This window comes from Eubalaena glacialis, chromosome 7, assembly GCF_028564815.1.
Source record: "Eubalaena glacialis isolate mEubGla1 chromosome 7, mEubGla1.1.hap2.+ XY, whole genome shotgun sequence".
NCBI lineage: Eukaryota > Metazoa > Chordata > Mammalia > Artiodactyla > Balaenidae > Eubalaena > Eubalaena glacialis.
Genome location: NC_083722.1, coordinates 61,038,208 through 61,060,269, shown reverse-complemented (window position 1 = coordinate 61,060,269; position 22,062 = coordinate 61,038,208). Strand labels below are relative to the sequence as shown.

The 22,062-nt window shown below is 39.2% G+C and overlaps 1 protein-coding gene and 1 pseudogene across 4 annotated transcripts in view; one reads left to right on the top strand and one right to left on the bottom strand.

Moving 5' to 3' along the window:
- The window catches only part of FBXL2 (F-box and leucine rich repeat protein 2), a 93,034-nt gene that overhangs the window by 19,854 nt on the left and 51,118 nt on the right, over positions 1-22,062 (bottom strand). For 3 of the 4 annotated variants that reach the window (XR_009701580.1, XM_061196471.1, XM_061196472.1), the window contains exons 6-9: positions 1,769-1,837; positions 1,573-1,668; positions 1,226-1,352; positions 1,018-1,092 (exon numbers count right to left, since the gene is read on the bottom strand). Coding sequence is in view for 2 of the 4 variants with exons in the window: in XM_061196471.1 (XP_061052454.1) it covers positions 1,018-1,092; positions 1,226-1,352; positions 1,573-1,668; positions 1,769-1,837 (367 nt within the window). In the remaining 2 variants the exon portion in view is untranslated. The remainder of the gene's footprint in view (positions 1-1,017; positions 1,093-1,225; positions 1,353-1,572; positions 1,669-1,768; positions 1,838-22,062) is intronic. The other variant, XR_009701581.1, reaches the window with a different exon arrangement.
- LOC133095831 (small nucleolar RNA SNORA11) lies at positions 11,640-11,744 on the top strand (annotated as a pseudogene).

Below are 22,062 nucleotides of genomic sequence, written 5' to 3'. Positions count from 1 at the left end.
AAAATCAGATTTAATAAAGAGCTCATGAGACTTGGTTAAGTGACATTAATTTTTGGTTGAATTTCTACATATTAATGCTTTAGATATCTACTATATAAATCATATACGTGTATTTTTATATTGCCTGAGATGTTTTAGAAAATAGCAAAATTAAGTAAATCACTAAATTATTAATAAATGGCTTAGAATTCTATGAATTTAGCCATGAAGATTCAAATTAGTATCTTTATTTAAATATGCTAATTTATGCAGAAATAAACAGATACATTTATATCATACTTCAAGCCACCTGCCAGTGCTACCCTACATGCAATTCAAGGTCCTATTTTTGAACAGTGCAGCCCCATAAGGTCAATATTTGCCCAGAAGATAGTTTCTGCTTTATCTCCCACCATCAGGGAACTTAGGTTTATGATTCATTTACTAAATGCCAAATACAAGGGATTTCTCTTACTTTTCTCAAAATTGACATTCTCCTTGAGAAACCCAGTTGGCCATAGCAAGCAACCTCTTCAATTATCAATATTTATAATGGCAGTGAAGAAAAATCATCCTTCACAGGCTAATAATGCACTGATGAAAATCACACCTTGCTCTTGAATATGTCCTTTATATTTCAAAGCACTTTCATATCTGTTATTTCATTTTATCCACTGAGACACCGTGAGAGGTGTCATCACCCCCAGTTTATAAGTAAAGACAAGACACTGAGACCTTACCAGGAACTGTTTAGGTTAGTGACTAGTTCACAGCATTCCTGATGTCTTAAAATAAACCAAGACCCTGATCTATGCTATTTTTAGGGGAAATGCCCATGGCTTTGTATTGGCCTTTTTGTTTAGATTGCTGTTCTTCCATCTTGTGGGAAACCGGGAGATCACATAAGGACACAGGATGTGAAATAAGGGTGTGGCAATCCTCCCACCTGCCTGGGCTGCTTCCCAGCAAGGCCCCAGCAGGTTCCTGAAGGAGGGAACAGGAAAAGGAGGGAGCTCACGGAAAAGGCACGTTACTTACTGAGCAGGACTGCAGGTTGAGGCTCACAAGCTCATGGCAGTAATTCTGAATGTGTTTCAGAGCTTCGTCTTCGAGCTGAGTGAATGGAGAAAACAAAAGAGAGATGGAACCAGGTGAGGGGACAGTGGGGCACAGGTTCCATAATCACATGCGCACACCTAATGTTAGATACACGTTAGACAAGCCAGGCCGTGAGGACTCCCGGTACCTGCGTGCAGCCCCTCAGCAGCAGGGCTCTCAGGCCGCGACAACCCCGCACCAGGGCCTCGATGCCATCCTTCGTGATCTGATCACACCACGACAGGTTCAGGTACTCCAGGTGCCGACAGCCCTCACTGGAGAACAGGAAACAAAACCACACGTGTGCCGTCCATCCCACAGAGAGTTTAGGACCAACTCTGAGCTTAGTAGCCCACAAGCAGTTCAGGGGAGAGAGACCTCTGTGACCCGAGTCGCCCACTTCCTGTTCCAATGGGACCGTGAGAAAGGTTTCAGACACACCAAAATGCTCAGAGCTTTGGGTATTTCTCATGACCACTAACAACAGGTACTCACCTGATCCCCTTTAAGGAGTTGTTTGTAATGGACACACAGGAAGTCAGATCCAGATGTTTCAGCTTGGAACAGAATCTGCTAAGGCTGTAACACGTGCTAAAAAAAATCAGACGCACTAAAGGTATTTTCAACCACCTTTCTCTCCCCTCACTCTCCCCACAGCCAACCAGTCACCAAAGTAATTTCCACTACTTACCTGTCAGTGATTTTTGTGCACCCATTGAGGTTTAAATGTTCAATGTTGCGGCAGTTCTGTGCAAAGGTCCTAAAATGAGAAAACATTTTAAAACTCCCCGCAAGTTGCTAGGCAGCCACTAGAGGGCATGTATAACCATTTACATTTACAACAATGCTCTTCAAAATTTTATTTTATTGTGGAAAGGATACTTAACATGAGATCTACTCTCTTAACAAATTTTTAAGTGTATAATATATAATTGTTGACTACAGCTACCAGTGTGCTTCAAACTCTGATGAGCACATGAAACAACTGAGGTTCTTCTCATAGTGCAGAATCTGATGGTAGATCTAGGCAAATTGCTTGGTAGTCTGCATTTCTAAGAAGCTCCCGAGCGATACTAGTGCTGCTACTCTGGGGACACCACTTTGGGAAGCAAAGCCCTAGACTGACTACGTATCAGTTGAAACTCTTCTTCACTCAGATTTTGGCGGTCATCTGAGAGTAGAGGTCTCGCTCCCTGTTCCTTCTCCTCTGTAGAAAAATCAGCTGGCAGCAAGGGGGCTTGAGTCTTGTGCCATGCTGTCACTTGGTTACCCCAGGGCCCTTCTGGAGAAACCATCTCTGGCCACTGATAGGGTCAGTAATTGATCAGTATCAAGAACCATCATTTACTGATGAGGACACTGAGCCATGAAGGGTGATGTCCTCAATGATTTGTGGGTTGGCAGCAAGGCCAGAAGCAGAAAATTAAACATCCCTTACTCGCCACTTATTCCTTAACATATTCAGCAAGGACTGGCTCAGGTCATCTGCATTTTCCTGAAATATGGCTTCTGCAGTATCTTACAAGATTGAATCCTGATGCTTCCATGCATACCCCTAAGTCTCCAAAACCTGGCCTCAAACCAGATGTCACTCTTACCTGTTATTTCCGCTCTGCTATGGTACAGGGAAAGGGAACTCAGCCGGAGCCTGGTGGACTCCCTGAGCTGAGGATATGGAGCCAAAAGTCTGAGCAAGGCAATCAGAGGTATCAGAGAAGAGTACAAGAATGGAGAAAATGTCAGAGATCTGCAGAGCGTTCCCCTCAGGAATTCAGTAGAGTACTAGTCAGAGTGCACATGTGAGGAAATTACCCAAAGCCAGGGAAAGACTCAACAAGCAGCATTAGAGGGGACAACAGCCAGAGCTCACCCAGGGCCATGAATAGTACCCATCCCCACCAGACAACAGTGAAAAATGTCATAATTTGTGGGGCACTGGGTAGAGTACTGAGAAGCGTCTTGCTTCAGGAGTGGAGTACAATTATCCCTAGACTAACCACTGCTTTGGTCCAACCTATTAAAAAAAAAAAAAAAAAAAGATCTCAAAGGAACTATGTCCAAGTAACTCAACTGCATCTCAGAACAAAACTCAAGTATATTTACAGGAATACAAAAATATTCTGCACCCAAAGTAACATTCACAATGTCTGGCACTGAACAAAAAATTACCATCCATTCAAAGAAGAGGGAAAATATATCCATAATGAGGAGGAAATTCAATCTATCAAAGCTGACCCAGAACTGACACAGATACTAGAAATAGCAGACAAAGGCATTAAAAGTTATCATAACTATGTTCTGTAGAATACAGTTCTATGAAGCTGGAGTGAAGATGTTACATTAAACATCTCATGTTTATTAAACATGTTGTGTTTATTAAACACATTATATAGAGACATGAAAGATATAAAAAGATACAAATTAAACTTTTAAACATGAAAACCACAATGGCTGAGATGAAAATGTACTGGATGGGATTAACAGCAGCTTAGACATTGTGGAAGAAAAGATTAGTGAACTTAAAGACACAGCAGGAGAAAGTATCCAAAATGAAATATGGAAAGAAAACAAGAGAAAAAGAACAGAGCATGAAAGAACTGTGGGACAGCTTCAAACAACCTAATGAACGTGTAAGTGGAGTCCCTAAAGAAGGGGAGATAGAGTGGGGCGGGGGGAAAAAAATCTGAAGAAATAATGGTCAAAAGTTTTATGAAAATTATAAACCTACAAATCCAAGAAACTCAAAAAATTCCAAGCACAAGAAACATGAAGGAAAATCCACCAAGGAATAGCGTAACCAAATTGGTCAAAACCAGTGACAGAAAAAAACATTAAAAGCACCCAGAGAAAAAAAGATATGCCTAATACAGAGGAATAAAATAAGGGTGATAGAAGATTTCTCACTGATAACAAAAAAGCAAGGAAACAGAGGAGTAGCATCTTTAAAATACTGAACACAAAAAACTGTCAACACAGAATTCTATATTCAGCAAAAATATTTTTCAAAACTGAAGGGAAAATAAACATTTTTTTCAGGCACAAGTGCTGAAAAAATTCATCAGATATGCAGTGCAAGAAATCTTAAAGAACATTCTTCAAGCAGAAAAAAAAATGACATAAGATGAAAATTTGTGTCTATACAAAGAAATGAAGGATACTGGAAATAGTAACCACTTGAGTATAGAGAGCCAATTTTTAAATTATTTAAATCTCTTTAAAAATAATTGACTGTTAAAACAAAAATACTAACAATCTAGTGTGGATTTCATACCATATTTGGAATTTTAAAGTGGATGGCAATAACAGCATGAAGGCTGAGCAAAGGAAAATGGAAGAAAGATGTAATATAATTTTAGGGTAGACTATAATAACTTTAAAATCTACAATATAAACTCAAAAATAACCACTAAGATTACAAAATAATGAGTTATAGCTACTAGGCCAAAAAAAAAAAAAAAGATATAAAATGTAATCATAAAAAATACTCAACCTAAAAGAAGGCAGGGCTTCCCTGGTGGCACAGTGGTTAAGAATCCACCTGCCAATGCAGGGGACACGGGTTTGAGCCCTGGTCCGGGAAGATTCCACATGCTGTGGAGCAACTAAGTCCATGCACAACTACTGAGCCTGTGCTCTAGAGCCTGCAAGCCACAACTACTGAGCCCACACACCACAACTACTGAAGCCTGTGCACCTAGAGCCCATGCTCCACAAGAGAAGCCACCGCAATGAGAAGCCCACGCACTGCAATGAAGAGTAGCCCCCACTTGCCGCAACTAGAGAAAGGCCTGTGCACAGCAATGAAGACCCAATGCAGCCAAAAATAATTAATTAATTTAAAAAAATATATATATGTTACAAGAAGGAGCTTCCACATTAAGAAACTAGAAAAAAGAAGAGCAAATGAAACCCAAAATAAAGGAAATAATAAAGACCAGAGAAGAAATCAATGAAGTAGAAAACATAAAAACAATGAAAAAAATCAATGACATCCAAAGCTGGTTCTTTGAGAATATCAATAAAATTAATAAACCCCTAGCTAGACTGACCAGGAAAAAAAGACAAAAATTACCAATATCAGAGAAATTTACTCATCTTTACTCTTTAAAAATTGGTATTAATGTCAGTAAAAAATTCAAAGAATATATATATTGCAAGAGGCACTATACAATCATTGTGATTTTTATTAGACGTGGCAACTACTTTCATATAGTAAAAACAAAAACAAAAAACCAAACAAACAAAATTACCCAAATCAAGAATAAAGAAAGGAGATATCACTACAGATTTTACAGATATTAAAATGATAGTAAGAGGGTATTACCCACAACTTTATGCCAAAAGTTCTAGAACTTAGGTGAAATGGACAAAATCTTTGAAAGGTAAAAACTACACCAAAGCTTACTCAAGAAGGAATAGAAAACCTGAACAGTTCTATATATATTAGAGAAATAGAATTTGCAGTTAAAACCCTTCCACAAAAGAAACATGCAGGCCCAGCTGGCCTCAATGGTGAATTCTACCAAACATTTAAGAAAAACAATACAAATTCTACATAAACTTTTCCAAAAAAACTGAAGAGGAGAAAACACATTTCAACTCATTCTATAAGGCCAGTAGTACCTTGATACCTAAACCAGACAAAAATATCACAAGAAAAGTAAACCACAGAACAATATCCCTCACAAACACAGAGGTAAAAAATTTTAACAAAATTTTAGCAAATAGGATCCAACAACATGTTAAAAATACAGTACGTGACAACTCAAGAGGGACTTATCTGAAGGGTGGATGGTTGGTTTAACACTGAAAAATCAACCAATGTAGGAAGAAGGGGATCAAGATGGCGGAGTAGGAGGATGTGGAGCTCACCTCCCCCCATAACACATCAAAAATATGTCTACATGAGGAAAAATTCTCACAGAAAATGAACTAGAAACTGGCAGAACTCCTAAACAACCAAAGCTGCAAGAAAAATCTCCATGTAACTGGGTAGGACAAAAAAAAAGGCAGGGGGCACAGGGTGGGGGGAGGGCATCAGGTAGGGATCTGCACCCCTGGGAAGGATCTGAAAGGAAGAGAAAGTCCACACCGGTGGACCCTTGCCCTGGGGAGGGAGAAAGTTGACTCACAATCTGGGCATCCCAGGCCTGGGGTCTTGCAAAAGGAGACAAGCCCCCTTGCCTGCTGGGAATCCACTGAGGCAGACAGAAGGGCTGGAGTAGCCTAGTCTCTACTTGTGAGGAGTGTGCACGTTCTGGCTTGCTAACAATCAGGGTGGAGAGAGCCTTGCACTGGTGGCTGCTGCCTTGCTGCACTTCCCAACCTGAAGGGGCGAACACCTCGGCCCTGCTCACTCCACGCCACAGACTGGCGTGAGATCTGGGCAGAGATTCGGTCCAGCTATGCAGACACACACCTAGGGTGTGATCCAGGCAGAGCGGCAGATACCGCTGTCAACACTCACATAGGGCAGCGGGTCTAGCTGCGGCAGACACTGTATGTGTGCACCCTGGGGAGCACTACAAGAGTGTGCCGCAGCTAAGTGCTGAATCCCAGGCAGACAGGCCCTGGGCAGCAGTGCGCAGCATTTCATTTTCCAGCAAGAGCACTCTGACTCCACCCAAGGCCTCCACCTCTAGCTTCGCCCTAGATCTGGGGCAGACAGGTCCTGTGAGAAGACTACCACAGAGGCAGCCCAGATCTCAGGTGGCAGCACAGCCGCCTCAATTCCTGCAGCCACAATGCCCTGGCCCCGAGCCCCAGCCTATTCCACACAAGGCCTTGCACTAGATCTGGGATAAACACAACAGAGAAAGGGATGCAACCTTGGGCTGCTTCAGAGTGGAACTGCCGATGCCTACACAGGTGGTACACAGGTTTGCTGTGACCACACAGGCCTCACCTGCTTCAGCAATAAGCTCCTTTGGCGCAGGACATGCCCTCAAGGACAATGGAGCCTGATCAAACCTGACCCTCAGAGCTTCTACTCCAACATCCGAGGAGCAGACCCTGCCCTCGACAGGGTAGTGACAATGATGGAGCAAACAGAAAGCCCCGCCTCACATCCAGCACAAGCTCAAGACACTACAACACCAAACACAGCCCCTATCTGTGTTTGTACCCTATCAAGGGTACACCACCCAGCACACTCTGAGGAAAGATGTGGCTGGCATCCATACCAAAACCAGCCCTCACACCAAGAACACTGGACACAAACTGTCTACACACAGATGCTCCCACATAAAAACAGCCCTTCAAAACCACAGTAGATGTTTCTCCTAAATTCATAGAGACAAAGAAAGTTAAGTAAAATGAAAAAGCAAAGGAACTACTACCAATTAAACAGTGACAGAAATCTCCTGAAAGAACAAATAATGTCTACTAGACCCCAAGTTCAAAAAGGAGATAATAAAAAAGACGAATCAAGAAGGATTAGCAATAGAAATACATAGCAAGGTCACTGTAACAAGGAACTAGAAACTATAAAGATGAACCACTCAAAAGTAGACAATTCAACTGCTGAGAAAAACCAGTCTAGAAACAATGGAGAGCAGACTAAAAGACAAAGAAGAATAAATAAGTGATCTGGAAAACAGAATAATGGAAATCACCCAATAGAAGAGCAGACAGAAAGACAAATGAAAAAAACTGAAAGCAACATACAAGATCTATGGGATAATATAAAGCATGCCAACCTACACATAACAGGGGTTCCGGAAGGAGAAAAGAAAGAGAGGGGGATGGAAAATGTATTTAAAGAAATTATGGGAGATTGGATCAAGATGGTGGAGGAGTAGGACGTGGAGCTCACCTTCTCCCACAAATACATCTACATGTGGAACAGTTCTCACAGAACATCTACTGAATGCTGGCAGAAGACCTCAGACTTCCAAAAAGGCAAGAAACTCCCCATGTACCTGGGTAGGGCAAAAGGAAAAAAAAAAGAGAGAGAGAAAAAATCGAGACGCAACCTGCACCCCTGGGAGGGAGCTGTGAAAGAAGAAAGGTTTCCACACACTGGGAAGTCCCCTCACTGGGGATGTCAGCTGGGACAGAGGGGGAGCTTCAGAGCCTTGGAGAAGAACGCAGCAATTGGTTTGCAGAGGGCAAAGTGGAGAGAGACCTGCACAGACGGTCAGTGCCGCCCAGCACTCCCTGGCCTGAGACGCTCATCTGCTGGGGCAGGAGAGGCTGGGTGCAGAGGCTCGGGCTTCGGAGGTCAAATCTGGAGGAGAGGACTGGGGCTGGCTGCATGGAGACAGCCTGAGGGGGCTAGGGTGTGGTGAGACACAACCAACGGAGTATGGGCGCAACTGTTGGGGGGCAAGCAAAGGGCAGGCCACCACAGGAGGTTCTTTGTCCATGAGCTCCCTCAGGCAGCAGGGCACCACCTACACGAGCTCCAGGGGCTGGTGTGAGCCACCGCACTGCCATCTCAGACCCCAGAGGCAGGCGCAGACCGCCGCTGCCACAGAGGGTCCCGTGACCAGGCACCAACTCCTGCCCCCAACTCCCTGGGAGCAACCATGACCACCACCGAGGGTACCGCAACCCAGTGCCAACCACTGCCCTCCCCTCCCCAGGAGCGAACACAGCCCGCCACCGCTGCCACCAAGGGTCCCGTGACCAACAGCCAACCACTGTCCCTGCCTTCCTGGAAGCATGAATGGAACACGTACCTGCACACCCCCTATCAAGGGGATAACAACCAGCACCCGTGGAGGAAAGAGACAGCAAGCATCAAAACCAAAAACAGCCCTCACAGCAAAAAAATATTGAACCTACACAAGCTATGCAGGGATGCTCCTGCATATAAACAGCCCTCCATGACCACAGTAGATAATTGTTTCTCCTAAACTCACAAAGTAAGAGAAATATAAGCAAAATGAAGAAGGAGAGGAACCATTCCCAGTTAAAAGACCCAGAGAATTCCCCTGAAGGAACCAACAATGAAACAGACCTCTTCAGTTTAATAGACACTGAGTTCAAAAAGGAGCTAATGAAAATACTGAAGGAATCAAGAAAGGCTACTGACAGAAATGCAGATTACTGTAAAAAAGAACTAGAAACTATAAGGAGGAGCCAAGAAAAATTAGAAAACTCATTTGCCAAGATGAAAGCTGAGCTCAAGGCACTGAATGGCAGAATAAATAATGCAGAGGAAAGAATAAGTGATCTGGAAGATAGAATAATGGAAATTACCCAATCAAAACAGCAGACAGCAAATGAAAAGAAATGAAAGCAATATGAGACCTATGGAATAATACAAAGCATGCCAATCTATGCATAATACAGATTCCAGAGGAAAAGAAAGAGAAAAGGGGATTGAAAATCTATTTGAAAAAATTATGGCTGAAAACTTTCCAAACCTAAAGGAGGAAACAGATATCCAGATATAGGAAGCATGGAGGGTCCCAAACAAGATGAACCCAAACAGACGTATATCAAGACATATTATAATAAAAATGGCAAAGTTAAAGACAAAAAGAAGATTCTAAAGGCAGCAAGAGAAAAACAAAGAGTTAATTACAAGGGAACCCCCATAATGCTACCAGCTGATTTCTCTACAGAAACACTGCAGGACAGAAGGGAGGGGCAAAATATATTCAAAGTCTTGAAAGGGAAAAATCTGCAACCTAGAATACTCTACTCAGCCAGATAATCATTTAGAATAGAAGAAGAAATAAAGAATTTTTCAGACAAGCAAAAACTAAAAGAATACAGCAATAATAAACCTATCCTAAAAGAAATATTGAAAGCCCTTCTCTAAATAAAAAAGAAACAAGTAGATATAAGAAGGAGGAAATCATAATTGGAAAGTAAATCACTTAAATTAGCCAGTATACAGATCAAAAAGAGAAAACAAAACCAAAAAAAAACTGTGAAAGCAATGATAAATACAAGGAACAGCAAAAGGATAAACATGAAGATGTAAAAACGGACATCAAAATCATAAAAGGTGGTGAAGGAGAGTAAGAATATGCAGAATCCTTTTTTTTTTTTTAATGTATTTGCGCCTATATGACTATCAGTCTAAAGCAAGCAGACATAGGAAGGGGTTAACATACTTGAAAAACAGGGCAACCGCAAATCAAAAACATACAGTAGATTCACAAAAACCAAAAAGAAGAGAACACAAGCATGAAATAAAAGGAAATCATCAAACCACAAAAAGAAAAACAAAGAGAAAGGAACAAAGAAGAAACAAAGAATCAACTGGAAAGCAAGGTTTAATATGGCAATAAATATGTATGTATCAACAATTACCTTAAATGTCAATGGACTTAATGTTTCAATCAAAAGACACAGAGTGGCAGAATGGATCAAAAAAAAAGAAAAAGCCTACAATATGCTGCCTACAAGAGACCCACCTTAGGGCAAAGGACACACATACATTGAAAGTGAGGGGATTGGGCTTCCCTGGTGGCACAGTGGTTAAGAATCTGCCTGCCAATGCAGGAGACGTGGGTTCAAGCCCTGGTCCGGGAAGATCCCACATGCCACGGAGCAACTAAGCCCATGCGCCACAACTACTGAGCCTGCGCTCTAGAGCCCGCCACAGCTACTGAAGCCTGCGCACCTAGAGCCTGTGCTCCGCAACAAGAGAAGCCAACACAATGAGAAGCCCGTGCACCGCAACGAAGAGTAGCCCCCGCTCACCAAAACTAGAGAAAACCATGCACAGCAACAAAGACCCAATGCAGCCATAAATAAAATAAATAAATAAATTTAAAAGAAAGTGAGGGGATGGAAAAAGATATTTCATGCAAACGGAAATAACAAGCAAGTGGGAGTTACAATATTCATATCAGACAAAATAGACTTTAAAGCAAAGGCTATAAAGAAAGATAAGGAAGGACACTCCATGATGATAAAAGGATCAACACAAGAAGACGATTTTACACTCGTCAACATATATGCACCTAATATAGGAGCACACAAATACATAAAACAAATACTAACAGACATAAAAGGAGAAATTGACAGGAATTCAATAACAGTAGGAGACTTTAACACCCCACTCACATCAATGAACAGATCTTCTAGACAGAAAATCAGTAAGGCAACAGAAGTCCTAAATGATACAAGAGACAGATAGACTTAATTGATATTTTTAGGACATTACATCCAAAAACAAACAAACAAACAAACAAAAAACAGAACACATTCTTTTCAAGTGCATACGGACTGACCACATACTAAGGCACAAAACTAACCTCAACAGATTTAAGAGTATAGAAATTATTTCAAGGGACCTCCCTGGTGGCACAGTGGTTAAGACTCCACGCTCCCAATGCAGGAGGCCTGGGTTCAATCCCTGGTCCAGGAACTAGATCCCACATGCATGGTGCAACTAAGAGTTTGCATGCTACAACTAAGGAGCCCATGTGCCGCAACTAAGAAGCTGGTGAGCCACAACTAAGGACTCCGCCTGCCGCAACCAAGACCAGACACAACCAAATAAATAAATAAATAAATAAATAAATGTATATTTAAAAAAAAAAAAAAGACAAGCCTCTCACCCTTAAAAAAAAAAAAAGAAAGAAATTATTTCAAGACTCTTCTCTGACCATAATGGCATGAAACTAGAAACTGACCACAGGTTTCATTGTGACAAGGGGCACAAAACTTGTGGCCTTCCTATGAACAAATACCAAACATGTGTTCCCCTGCACCCCCATGTGGCTGCTGGGCAGGACCAGTGGGACAGGGCTCAATACTGGGAGAAAAGCTACAGTATTTAGTGGGGGAATTTGCCACCTAGAGCCGTGGTTCATGTATGGGCAGGTCATGAGCGGTCTTATAAACATAAAGGCTTTGAACCTCTCTTTTCAAGGAGAAAGAAAAAAGAACAATAGATTCCAACTATATGCCATTCTGGAAAAGGCAAAACTATGGAGACAATAAAAACATCAACGGTCGCCAGGAGTTTGGGAGAAAGGGGAGATGAATACACAAAGCGTATAAGGTTTTATGAGCAGTGAAAATACTTTGAATGACATTATAATGATGGATATATGTCATTATACTTTTGTCCAAAATAGAATGTGCAACACTATTCACTTCATTAAAGTGAACCCTAAGGTGAACTGTGGACTTTGGTGGGTATGATGTGTCAATGCAGTTCATCCCTGTTTTTTTTTTTTTTTAAAAAGTACCACTCTGTTGATAATGGCTATGCATGTGAGGGGAGTGGGTATATGGGGAATTTCTGTACCTTCCTGTCAATTTTGTTGTAAACCAAAACTGCTTTTAAAAAAAGTCTCAAAAAAAAATTAACACTCAGGGTAGACGTTTTTGGCAAAACATTTGTTTCACTTTTAAGTATACATATTATATATATATGTGTGTTTGTTGGATTGTGATGTAAAATGTATTTTTTAGATCAGAACAGTTTGCAGGCCACTGTAGTTAAATTATACTGGCAAATAAAGGCACAAATTAACCTCAAAAAACAAAAAAAAGAAAGAAAAGAAATCAACCACAGGAAAAGAAATGAGAAAAAAATGATTACATGGAGACTAAACAACATGCTACTGAAAAACCAATGGATCAACGAGGAAATCAAAAAGGAAATTAAAATACCTTGAGACAAATGACAATAAAAACACAACCACACAAAATCTGTGGGATGCAGCAAAAGCAATTATTATAGGGAAATTCATAGAGATACAGGCCTTCCTCAAAAAACAAGAAAAATCTAAAATAACCTAACCTACCACCTAAAAGAATTAGAAAAAGAAGAACAAACAAAACGTAAAGTCAGCAGAAAGAAGGAAATAATAAAGATCAGGGAAGAAATAAATAAAATATAGATTAAAAAATCAATAAAACCAAGAGCTGGTTCTTTGAATGGGTAAACAAAATTAACAAACCTCTGGCCAGGCTCACCAAGAAGAAAAGAGAGAGAACCCAAATAAACAAAATAACAAATGAAAAAGAAGAAATCTCGACTGATACTGCAGAAATACAAAAAACTCATAAGAGAATACTATGAACAATTATATGCCAACAAATTTGACAACCTAGAAGAAATGGACAACTTTCTAGAAACATACAGCCCATAAAAATTTAATCAAGAAGAAACAGATAATTTGAACAGACCAATCACTAGGACTGAAATAGAATCTGTAATAAAAAAAAAACCTCCCTACAAAGAAAACTCCAGGACCAGATGGCTTCACAGGCAAATTCTACCAAACATACAAAGAAGAATTTATACCGATTCTTCTCAAACTCTTCGAAAAGATTTAAGAGAAGGGAACACTCCCAAAGACTTGTGATGAAGCCACCGTCACCCTGATACCAAAACCAGACAAAGGTATCACCAAAAAAGAAAATTACAGGACAATATCAGTGATGAATATAGATGCAAAAATCCTCAACAAAATATTAGCAAACCAAATTCAACAACACACAAAAAAAATCATACACCACGACCAAGCGGGATTCATCCCAAGTTCACAAGGATGGTTCAACATACGCAAACCAATCAATGTAATACACATTAACGACAACAACAAAAAAAATCAAAAACCACATGATCATCTCAGTAGATGAGGAAAAAGCATTTGACAAAATTCAACATCCAATCATGATAAAAACTCTTACCACGGGCTTCCCTGGTGGTGCAGTGGCTGAGAATCTGCCTGCCAATGAAGGGGACACAGGTTCGATCCCTGGTCCGGGAAGATCCCACATGCCGCGGAGCAGCTAAGCCCATGTGCCACAACTACTGAGCCTGTGCTCTACAGCCCGTGAGCCACAACCACTGAGTCCGCGTGCCGCAACTACTGAAGCCTGCGTGCCTAGAGCCCGTGCTCCACAACAAGAGAAGCCACCACAATGAGAAGCCCACGCACTGCAACGAAGAATACTCCCCGCTTGCCGCAACTAGAGAAAGCCCGTGCACAGCAACAAAGACCCAACACAGCCAAAAATAAATAAATAAATAAATTTATTAAAAAAAAAAAAAAACTCTTACCAAAGTGGGTATACAAGGAACATATCTCAACATAATAAAAGCTATTTATGACAAACCCACAGCCAATATAATACTCAACAGTGAAAAGCTGATAGTCTTCCTGCTAAAATCTGGAACAAGGATGCCCACTCTCATCACTTCTATTCAGCATAGTAATGGAAGTCCCAGCCACAGCAATCAGACAAGAAAATGAAACAAAAAGTATCCAAATTCGAAGGGAAGAGGTAAAATTGTCACTATATGCAGATGACATGATACTATATATAGAAAACCCTAAAGACTCCACACAAAAACTACTAGGTCTAATAAATGAATTCAGCAAAGTAGCAGGATACAAGATTACCATTCAGAAATCAGTTGCATTTCTTTACACTAACAATGAAATATCAGAAAGGGAATGTAAAAAAAAAAACAATACCTTTTAAAATCACACCAAAAAAAAAAAAATACCTAGGAATAAATTTGACCAAGGAGGTGAAAGACTTATACACTGAGAACTATAAAACTTATACACTGAGAACTATAAAACATAAATAAAGGAAATTAAAGAGGATTCAAAGAAATGGAAGATATCCTATGTTCTTGGACTAGAAGAATAAATATTGTTAAAATGGCCATACTACCCAAAGCAATCTACAGATTTAATGCAATCCTTATCAAATGACCAATGACATTTTTCACAGAACTAGAACAAATAATCCAAAAATCTGTATGCAACCATAAAAGACCCAGAATTGCCAAAGCAATTCTGAGGGGGAAAGAAAAAAAAAAAAAAAAAGCAGGAGGCATAACTCTCCCAGACTTCAGACTATACTACAAAGCTACAGTAATCAAAACAGTGTGGTACTGGTATAAAAACAGACATATGGATCAATGGAACAGAACAGAGAGCCCAGAAATAAATCCACACACCTATGGCCAATTAATCTCTAACAAAGGAGGCAAGAATATAAAATGCGAAAAAGAAAGTCTCTTCAGCAAGTGGTGCTGGGAAAGTTAGACAGGTGAACGTAAATCAATGAAGTTAGAACACACCCTCACACTATGCACAAATATAAACTCAAAATGCCTTAAAGACTTAAACATAAGACATGACACCATAACAAGAGCATAAGCAAAACATTCTCTGACATAAATGTTTTCTTAGGTCAGTCTCGCAAGGCGACAGAAATAAAAACAAAAATAAACAAATGGGACTGAATCAAACTTAAAAGCTTTGGCACAGCAAAAAAAAAAAAAAGACAACCTACAGAATGGGAGAAAATATTTGCAAATGATGCAATCATCAAGGGCTTAATCTCCAAAATATACAACAGCTCATACACTCAACAACAAAAAAAACAAACAACCTAATCAAAAAATAGGCAGAAGACCTTAACAGACATTTCTCCGAAGAAGACATACAGATGGCTAGCAGGCACATGAAAAGATGCTCAACATCACAAACTATTAGAGAAATGAAAATCAAAACTACAATGAGGTACCACCTCACACCAGTCAGAATGGCCATGGTTAAAAAGTCTACAAATAACAAATGGTGGAGAGGGTGTGGAGAAAGGGAACCATCTTACACTGTCGGTGGGAATGTAAGTTGGGGCAGCCACTATGGAAAACAGTATGGAGGTTCCTCAGAAAACTAAAAATCAAATTACCATATGATCCAGCAATCCCACTCCTGGGCATACCCACAGAAAACTATAATTCAAAAAGGCACATGCACCCCTATATTCATAGCAGCATTATTCACAATAGCCAAGACATGGAAACAACCTAAATGTCCATCAACAGATGAATGGTTAAAGAAGACATGGTACATATATACAATGGACTACTACTCAGCCATAAAAAAGAATGAAATAATGCCATTTGCAGCAACATAGATGTAACTAGAGATTATCATACTAAGTGAAGTAAGTCAGAAAAACAAATACCATATGATATTACTTATATGTGGAATCTAAAATGTGGCACAAATGAACCTATCTATAAAACAGAAACAGACTCACAGACATAGAGATCAGACTTGTGGTTGCCAAGGGGGATGGGGAGAGGGAGAGAGATGGACTGGAAATGGGGGGTTGGTAGATGCAAACTATTACACTTAGAATGGATAAACAACAAGGTCCTACTGTATAGCACAGGGAACTATATCCAATCTCCTGGGATAAACCATAATGGAAAAGAATATTAAAAAAAAAGAATGTGTGTGTGTGTATTTGTGTGTATGTATATAATATGTATGTATGTATACAATATGTATGTATGTATGTATAACTGAGTTACCTTGCTGTACAGCAGAGATTGACACATTGTAAATCAACTATACTTCAATTAAAAAAAAGAAAGAAAGAAATTATGGCTGAAAACTTCCCAAACCTAAAGAAGGAAACAGATATCCAGAAACCACAGAGGGTCCCAAACAAGATGAACCCAAACAGACCCACACCAATACATACAATTAAAATGGCAAAAGTTAAAGAGAGGATTCTAAAGACAGCAAGAGAAAAATAAAGAGTCATTTACAAAGGAACCCCCATAAGGCTATCAGTTGATTTCTAGCAGAAACATTGCAGGCCAGAAGGGAATGGCATGATATATTCAAAGTCCTGAAAGGGAAAAACCTGCAACCTAGGATACTCTACTGACCAAGCTTATCATTTAGAATAGAAGGAGAGATACAGAATTTCCCAGACAAGCAAAAACTGAAAGAATTCACAATACTAAGCCTACTTTAAAAGAAATATTATAAAGGATCTTCTCTAAATAGAGAAGCAAGAAAGCTATACAAAAGAGAAAATCACAATAAGAAAGGCAAATATATAAAAAGATTGAAGATCACTTAAATAGATTAGTACATAGATTAAAAAACAATCAAAAAATTTTGTAGAAGCAATTATAAATACAATAAAGAGTAAAAGAATAAGCATGAAGATGTAAAATAGAACATCAAAATCACAAAATGTGGGGGAGAGCAGTATAAAAAGGTAAATCTTGGGAATTCCCTGGCGGTCCAGTTGTTAGGACTCCACACTTCCATTCCAGGACGCACAGGTTCGATCCCTGGTCCAGGAACTAAGATCCCGCATGCTGCACAGCACAGCCAAAAAAATTAAATTAAATTAAATTAAAATTAAAAAGTAAATCTTTTAGAATGTGTTTGAACTTGTATGACTATTAGTTTAAAGCAAGTAGATATAGTTATGGGTCAGCAGACTTGAACTCCAGGGTAAACACAAATCAAAAATATACAGGAGATTCGCAAAAAAACAAAAAGAAAGGAACTCAAGCATACTACAAAAGAAGAACATAAAACCACAAAAGAAGAAGAAATGAACAAAGAAGAACTACAAAAACTGGAAAACAAGAATTAAAAGGGCAATAAATACATACCTATTAATAATTACTTTAAATGTCAATGGGCTAAATGCTCCAATCAAAAGACATACAGTGGCAGATTGGATAAAATGTAAGAACCTACAATACGCTGCCTACAAGAGACTCACTTCAGGGCAAAAGACACACACAGAGTGAAAGTGAGGGGATGGAAAAAGATATTTCATACAAATGGAAACGACAAGAAAGTGGGGGTAGCATACTGGTTTCACACAAAATAGACTTTAAAACAAAGGCCATAAAGAAAGACAAAGAAGGACATTATATAATGATAAAGGGTTCAATACAAGAAGATATTACACTCTTTAACATAAATGTACCCAACACAGGAGCACCTAAATACATAAAATACTAACTGACATAAGGGGAGAAATGGCCAATAATACAATAATAGTAGGAGACTTTAACACCCCACTGACATCAATGGACAGACCATCCAGACAGGAAACAGAGGTCCTAAATAACACAACAGAACAGTAGAACTTAATTGATATCTACAGGATACTACACACACACACACACACCCAAAGGAATACACATTCTTTTCAAGTGTGCATGGAATATTCTCTAGGATAGATTACATACTAGGTCACCAATAAAAGCCTCAACAAATTTAAGAAGATAGAAATTATTTCAAGCATCTTTTCTGACCACAACCAGAAACTAGAAATCAACCACTGAAAGAAAAAATAAATGAACAAATACATGGAGATTAAATTACATGCTACTAAAAAAACAGTGGGTCAACAATAAGATAAAGAAATCAGAAAATACCTTGAGACAAAAGAAAATGAAAACACAACCTACAAAATCTATGCGACACAGCAAAAGCAGTTCTAAGAGGGAAGTTCACAGTGATACAGGCCTTCCTCAAGAAACAAAAAAAATCTCATATAAGCAAACTAAACTACCACCTAAAAGAATTTTAAAAAGAAGAGACAAAAACCCAAAGTCAGGAGAAGGAAGGAAATAACAAAGATCAGAGAGGAAATAAATACAATACAGATTTTTTAAGAAATAGAAAAGATCAGGGACTTCCCTGGTGGTCCAGTGGTTAAGACTCCACACTCCCAATGCAGGGGGCCCGGGTTCGATCCCTGGCTGGGGAACTAGATCCCACATGCATGCCGCAACTAAGAGTCCGCATGCCACAACTAGGAGCCCGCATGCCACAACTAAGGTCCCACATGCCACAACTAAGACCCAGCACAGCCAGAATAAATATAAATAAATTTTTAAAAAAAGAGTTCTCATCACAAGGGAAAAAAAATTTTTTTTTAAGAAATAGAAAAGATCAAGAAAACCAAGAGCTGGTTTTTTGAAAAGATTTTTAAAAAATCGATAAAACTCTAGCCAGTCACCAAGAAGAAAAAGAGTGGACCCAAATAAACAAAATAAGAAATGAAAGAGGAGAAATAACAACTGATACCACATAAATATAAAAAATCGTAAGAGAATACTATGAACAGTTAGATGTCAACAAATTCAACAACCTAGAAGAAATGGAAAAGTTTCTTAAAATATGCAGCCTGTCAACACTGAGTCAAGAAGAGACAGATAATTTGAACAGACCAATCACTAGAAATGAAATAGACTCTGTAATTTAAAACAACAACAACAACAACAAAACCTCCCTGTAAACTAAAGGCCAGGACTGGATGGCTTCACTGGGGAACTCTACCAAACATACAAAGAAGAACTTATGCTGATCCTTCTCAAACTCTTCCAAAAGACATAAGAGAACACTCCCAAAGTCATTCTATGCAGTCACCATCACCCTGATACTAAAACCAAAGACACTACACAAGAAACGAAAATTACAGGCCAGTATCTTTGATGAATATAGATGCAAAAATCCTCAACAAGATATTAGTGAATCAAATCCAACAACACATAAAAAGGATTATACACCATGATCAAGTTGGATTCATTCCAGACTTACAAGGATGGTTCAACATATGCAAATCAATCAACGTGATACACCACATCAACAAAAGACAAAAGCCACACGATCATCTCAAAAGACGCAGAAAAAGCATTTGGCAAAATTCAGCATCGTTCGTGATAAAATAACTCTTACCAAAGTGGGTATATGGGGAACATATCTCAACAAAATAAAGACCATTTATGACAAACCCACAGCCAACATAATACTGGTGAAAAGCTGAAAGACTTCTTGCTAAATTCAGGAACAAGACAAGGATGCCCACTCTCACTTCTACTCAACATAGTATTGGAAGTCCTAGCCACAGCAATCAGACAAGAAACAAAAGGTATCCAAATTGGAGTGGAAGAGGTAAAACCGTCACTATTTGCAGATGACATGATGCTCTATGTAGAGAAGCTTAAAGTCGCCACATAAAAACTATTAGAATAAATGAATTCAGCAAGGTAGCAGGATACAAGATAAATATACAGAAATCTGCTGCATTTCTTTACACTAACAATGAAATACCAAAAAGAGAAAGTAAACTAAAAAATTCCATTTAAAATTGCACCAAAAAAAAAAATACCTAGGAATAAACTTAGCCAAGAAAGTGAAAAACCTATACGCTGAAAACTGTAAAACATTAATAAAGGAAACTGGAGATAATTCAAAGAAATGGAAAGATATCCCATGCTCTTGGATTGGAAGAATTAATACTGTTAAAATGGCCATACTACCCAAAGCAATCTACAGATTTAATGCAATCCCTATCAAAATACCCATGACATTTTTCACAGAACTAGAATAATCCTAAAAATTATATGGAACCAGAAAAGACCCAGAATTGCCAAAGCAATCCTGAGGAAAAAGAACAATGCTGGAAGCAGAAGCACAACCCACCCAGACTTCAGGCTATACTACAAAGCTACAGCAATCAAAACAGTGTGGTACTGGCACAAAAACAGACATACAGATCACTGGAACAGAATAGAGAGCCCAGAAGTAAACCCATATACCCAGAGTCAATTAATCTATGACAAAGGAGGCAAGAATATACAATGGGGAAAAGACACTCTCTTCAGCAAGTGGTGTTGGGAAGCTGGACAGCTGCATGTAAATCAGTGAAGTTAGAACACTCCCTCATACCATGCACAAAAATAAACTCAAAGTGGCTTAAAGACTTAAATATAAGACATGACACCATAAAACTCCTAGAAAAGAGCATAGGCAAAACATTCTCTGACATAAATTGTAGCAATACTTTCTCAGATAATTTTCCCAAGGCAAAAGAAGTAAAAGCAAAAATAAACAAATGGGGCCTAATCAAACTTATAAGCTTTTGCATAGCAAAGGAAACCATGAACAAAACGAAAAAACCACCTACGGAATGGGTGAAAATATTCGCAAACGATGTGACCAACAAGGGATTAATTTCCAAAATATACAAACAGCTCATACAACTCAATATTAAAAAAACAAACAAACATTACAATAAAAAAATTGGCAGGAGACTTGAATAGACATTTCTCCAAAGAAGACATATACATGGCCAAAAACCACATGGAAAGATGCTCACATCACTAATTATCAGAGAAATGCAAATCAAAACTACAACGAGGTATCACCTCACAGTGGTCAGAATGGCCATAATAAAAAGTCTACAAACAAGGAATGCTGGAGAGGGTGTGGAGAAAAGGGAACCCTCCTACACTGTTGGTGGGAATGTAAATTGGTACAACCACTATGAAGAACAGTATGGAGGTTTCTTAAAAAACTAAAAATAGAGCTACCATATGATCCAGTAATCCCACTCCTGGGCATATATCTGGAGAAAACCATAATTAGAAAAGATACATGGACCCCAGTGTTCATGGCAGCACTATTTACAATAGCCAAGACACGGAAGCAACCTCAATGTCCATCGACAGAGGAATGGATAAATAAGATGTAGTACATATATACAATGAAATATTACTCAGCCATAAAAAAGAATGAAATAAGCCATTTGCAGCAACATGGATGGAGCTAGAGATTATCATACTAAGTGAAGACAGACAAAGACAAGTATCACATGGTATCACTCATATGTGGAATCTAACTAAAAAAATGATACATGAACTTATTTACAAAACAGAAACAGACCCACAGATTTCAAAAACAAAGTTATGGTTACCAAAGGGGAAATGTGGAGAGGAGGGATAAATTAGAAGCTTGGGATTAACGTACACACACTACTATATATAAAATAGATAACCAACAAGGACCTACTATATAGCACAGGGAACTCTACTCATTATTCTGTAATAACCTATATGGGTAAAGAATCTGAAAAAGAATGAATATATGTATAACCGAATCACTTTGCTGTACACCTGAAACTAACACAATATTTAAACCAACTATACTCCAATAAAATTTTTTTTAAAAAGGCATTGAGGGCTTCCCTGGTGGCGCAGTGGTTAAGAATCTGTCTGCCAATGTAGGGGACACGGGTTCAAGCCCTGGTCCAGGAGGATCCCACATGCCGCAGAGCAACTAAGCCTGTGCGCCACAACTACTGAGCCTGCGAGCCACAACTACTGAAGCCCACGCTCCTAGAGCCCGTGCTCCACAACGAGAAGCCACTGCAATGAGAAGCCCGTGCACCGCAACGAAGAGTAGCCCCCACTTGCCGCAA